Source organism: Opisthorchis viverrini (assembly GCF_000715545.1).
Source record: "Opisthorchis viverrini unplaced genomic scaffold opera_v5_35, whole genome shotgun sequence".
Classification (NCBI taxonomy): Eukaryota; Metazoa; Platyhelminthes; class Trematoda; order Opisthorchiida; family Opisthorchiidae; genus Opisthorchis; species Opisthorchis viverrini.
The window spans coordinates 862,812-867,585 of NW_008751691.1; the positions used below are offsets into that span (position 1 = coordinate 862,812).

Here is a 4,774-nt window from a genome sequence, read left to right on the forward strand (position 1 = left end):
TTCATCAGCACCATACTTCTGCTTCTTCTCATTCCACACTATCACCCCACGTCCATTCGGGACTATGCTGATGTCTATTACAGTTGCACGGCGATCTCGAACAGTGATTAGGTGATTCTGTACTACCTTTCTGTACGCAACTGATGAATAATGATGTGAACAGAACAAACAAAAAAATCATCATCGTCTTCCCGGTGAAATTCGCATACATCGTTTCCCGAGAATTCAGCCACACCAGGCCATTCGCTCGCACTGGAACTCACCAACAGGTCGTTGGTAGGAATGTTCACGAGGACCTTTGGTCGGGATTCGAAAACTCACCTATCCCCCGATCAATCCTGAACAACAGAGTAATTTGAAGAAAGTATCTTTTCCTTTATCATCTCAGCTTTCAAACTCAGTAGCCTTATGATTGGTGTGCCCCCAGAAGGAACGTACTTTTATATCTCGATGACCATAATAATTAAAATATAGGACCGTTTCTGTGCCGCAAATAGATTTGTGGAAAGTTATAAGCGATTGACTGACTCGAGTTTCCCCTGATACCAAATTAATTTGCAAACGAATGTGTTTCGCCAAACGTATTTTTTAAGTCCTGGTAAGTTTGATAGGCAAACGGTTTATTGGCTGCTCGCGGATGTCTCGCGTTTCACACAAGAGCTTCGTCAGGTCAAGTGAGTGATCTGAGAGAGAGAGTGATTGGCTCGTGATCGTAGATACCATCGACGGCGACTTTCTCCTGGGAAAGTGCCTTGAAATCTTGATCACCGGCCTAAATGGCACATGGAGAAGCCTTCATGCGGCACACGCGGCCAAAAAGTGTGGTCTACAGTGGTGTCTGTTGCGTTCCCCGTCAAACACACTCCATTTGAAAACTGCAGTAGCCGCTCCGATGTGTCAGAGAGAGTGCCCAGCTGCGTGTCCGTTCGTCAATCCACCTGTGTGACTCTAGTGGCTGATTGGATGGGTGTCCCATTGGTTGGCACGCTGCGTGTCTAACCATCGATAAATCGGAGATATAACTCCGGACATATCACTCGGTTGTTTGTTTACCCAAACAAGATTGACCTGTTTGGCCGCGTGTACTCAGTACACCCGTGTCCTTACCTACGTGTCTTCTGACTCACTTGGAGCATTGCCCAATCTTAGATGGCCCGGGTTAGTCGGCTGCTCAAGTAACTTCTGAAATCCGACAGGACACATAATTTGAGGTCTGGCCATGTCATCACATCTGCTGACTATGCCAACAGCTGTTCAGGTCAAGATTCACAACATTTGAAGCCCCGTCCCTCCACTTCTACTCGTTCAAGACAACTTAAGGATGAAGGAAGCTACTCACGAGGTTGGTGAAAACTCTTCGACAGACCACGACTGGTTTCGCCCTTCTTGGGACTCATCAAGTAGGCGCAGTCCCCGAGCTTCCGCCAACCTTATGATCTACTTGAACCCGAATCGGACTGTTCTCGAGAAATGCACTCATTTGCAAATCAATTTGGTTTTCACGAGAGAATCAACTGAACATCATAAACGAGAGATTCAGTTGAGTCTCTCGTGAAGACCAAATTGATTTGCAAATGAGTGTATTTCTCGAGAACTTAAGGGTGGTTTTTGTGAATAGGAGGATGATCGTGTTTGTCTGTTTTTTTTTTAATACAAAATCCTTAACGATCCTTATTGTCGCCTTTTATTATCATTCAATGTCAGCTGGACCACTTACAATGCTGTCTCAAACGCTATGAAATCGAGCGCGCTGAGGCCGGTCAAGCAGTCAAGCGGATCGAAGAACGTCTGAACGAACTGAAACTGAGAACAGCGGACCTTCTGGGTTATGTGAGTTTTTGTTTCATGTGATTCAGAATTTTCAAACTGGTTCTGTACTTGTAGGCACCGTTAGTCAGAGTTTAGCGAAGCGGTAGACGCTTGCTTCCATCGGTGGATTCCCTACCGCTGGAGTTGGTGACGTTGTGTATTTGTTTATCGCTGAAGCGTTTGCGCGTTGCTTCGTTCGATACGGCTGTACACTAGCAAGTAGCGACTAAGCTCATCGGTTGTTATAAACTAGGCCCTGCAACCCCAAAGGAGAATCTGATGAGTAGCTTGTTAAAGGATAGTGAACTCAAGAAGAACTCACAGAGTATATCCTATCATCTGAGTTTATTCTAAGTTCACCCTACCTGATAAACAAGAGATCCACTAGATATTCAGCTGGATCTTTCGTTAGAACAAAATTTCTATCAAAAACGAGGACGTAACCCTTCTTGTGAAGTTCATGTTGTTGAAATCCCTTCTGATCTAGATTTCTTGGTCAGTTATGCGGGCATCCCCAGAGTTTTCTAGTTCCAGAACATCCTGTCGCAACAAAACGGGACCAACTTAGTCAGCAACACTTTTTAGTTTCAAAACAGTTTACAACAATTTTCGAATCTTTTTCAGATAAGCCCTGCCAAAAAATTAACCCCCGCCACCCAAAAAAGGTTAGAAAAAAGAGGATATGAAATTTGTACCTTAAGTTTTTGTTGAAGAGGATGAAATTGGGACATACCATTAATAATTTGCATGAGAAGGTCCGTTTTTCGGCCCCTTTGCCTCCGAACGAACTCGCACAAGTAGCTGTCCACTAAAACTTGGTGTGTACCGAATTGGCGTTTATTCTACATCCTGTAGACGTGCCAAAGAGATTCGATAGTTTATGTGTGAGCTCCATTCGTTGGATCCACAAAGTTTTCGGTATGATTAGCCGTTTCATGAGTATAATTCATGTCAATCATCGTTTCAATTCCTTGGTATGATGACCACATATCGGGGGTGATGAATTAGCCAGGAGCAATGCAGGCCTGGATGGTGTCCATCAAACTGGTCGCAGTTCGATCTGGCAGTGCATACATAAACACCTCTTTAGTTTCCCAGCAGATCCCTTCGAAAATCCACTGCTGGGGAAGGATTCGCCTTGCGTGGTTTTTAAGGTCGATCTCGACGTGTAGATCTGGGCCGCCGATAACCGTTGGAGTCTGCAAAAGCCACCAGGCGCAAACTTTGCGAAAAAAGTTCTTCCAGTCAACAGCGTCCGTGTGGCTAATAGATAATTCCTCTGAGCAGAATTTGATTTTTGCCTAATTTTTGGACCAGCAATAAACGAATAGAATTATTGTCCTAAACTCCATCCTAGACCGCTCTAGCCAAGTTCCCTTTCGAAGACCGATTTCTTGCCGACACTGTCGGGCATTAGAGTTGAAAGCGTCAGAAAGTTCATTTGCGGCTTTACGTCCGAACGGAGAAAATTTTTGCACAAAATGAGCCTAGATGTGGATAAGGAATTGTTTTAAATTAGAGCTGTCAAAAGTGGTGGGGCTAAACTTTTCGCACATGCCCTTTTTGCATTAGTGGCGGGGCTTATTTGGAAAAGATCCCAATTTTCAATCCTTCAGTTAAAAACGGAAAATAGGTAATTTAGCAGAAGCCAGGATGGTTTTTTTTACTGAGAAATGATCATCCTCGAAGTAACAATCTAAACTGGTGTCGCGGGATTAACGACAACGCTTTTTTTCGTCCAAGACATGGCGTAATGAAATGGGGATGCAGGAACCCAAACAAACGAACCAGGTACGGGGTTTATCAGTCCTGTACGCAGTGTCACATCACGGGAGCTGTGTCCGTGATAGAGATTGTTGACGCCTTGTTAGCATAGGAGTTTCGAGTGCTAAGGTTACCGAATTTTAAAGAGACGGCGGGTGAGGATGGATCTGGTTGATACATCTACCGAGTGTATATGTTGAACTAACAAGATATCCGTTCAGTCCTCTGAAAACTAGTCCTTTGGCGAGGTTACTTCAAAAACCGTTGTCTATTCTCAAGTACAACCCTATACAGCCTACTGACCCAATTTCAGGACTGAACTTGCAGTGGGTCAAAGAATCTACACTGTGTCGCCCACCTAATGCCATCGAGTATTTTCAAGTATGCCTTTCCAGACCATTTCAGGTGGCTTCCACATCATCGTGAAAGCTATTGCATGGTTGCTAGTTAGCGAGGAGATTCTGAAGTTTACGCTCAGATTTTATAGCTTGATCTATGCTGGATAGCCAAGAAGTCCGTGTACGGTTGTCTCATCCCTGTTGGCATCTCAATGCTATCTACATAGAATTGGATCTACGAACTCTCGGTTGACTACTTAACTCCATAACATCTACCCACGACCAATTGTGATCAACCGACAATTAGAAAAGATACAGAGCGCATTTCAGATAATCTGAACCCGTTGAATGGCCGTCAAATCAAGCCTTTTCCTATGAAAGATGCACGCGACGTATGAAATTTTTCTTTCTGATTGGAATACTTTTGTTATGAATAGGCGGTTTGTTTAATTTTTCCCGTTTCTGGTTGACTCCAAAGCTTACATACATGCACTATGAATCTGTAAGTTGACAGGGCAAACTATCATCTCCGAAGAACTGCTGGAACTTGGATCCACGACGCAATTGTCACACAAACTGTTGGACGCCTTTGTTCAATGCATTGATTTACATGCCTGTAAGATAAAGTCATTTGTTCAGCATCGGTGGTTTTCATACCCCGTTACACCTCGACCAAAGATCGCCACAACAACTGTCAACAACTGTCATCATCGTCATCATCATCATCATCGACAGGCTGACATCGGCGTTCAACACCGATGCTTCACTGCCGTACAACCATGATTTATTTGAAAGCCTTATTGTAAAGAAAAGAATAAAGGTGGATGGGGGAGGGACTTAGTGCTAGCTTAACATAATCATTC

The 4,774-nt window shown here is 44.0% G+C and overlaps 1 protein-coding gene across 1 annotated transcript in view; it reads left to right on the plus strand.

Moving 5' to 3' along the window:
* T265_13073 (hypothetical protein) overlaps nt 1-4,774 on the plus strand; it is a gene marked incomplete at both ends in the record, with an annotated part of 27,960 nt that overhangs the window by 18,418 nt on the left and 4,768 nt on the right. The window contains one exon of the mRNA XM_009167088.1: nt 1,705-1,830. Within this exon, the coding sequence (XP_009165352.1) occupies nt 1,705-1,830 (126 nt within the window). The remainder of the gene's footprint in view (nt 1-1,704; nt 1,831-4,774) is intronic.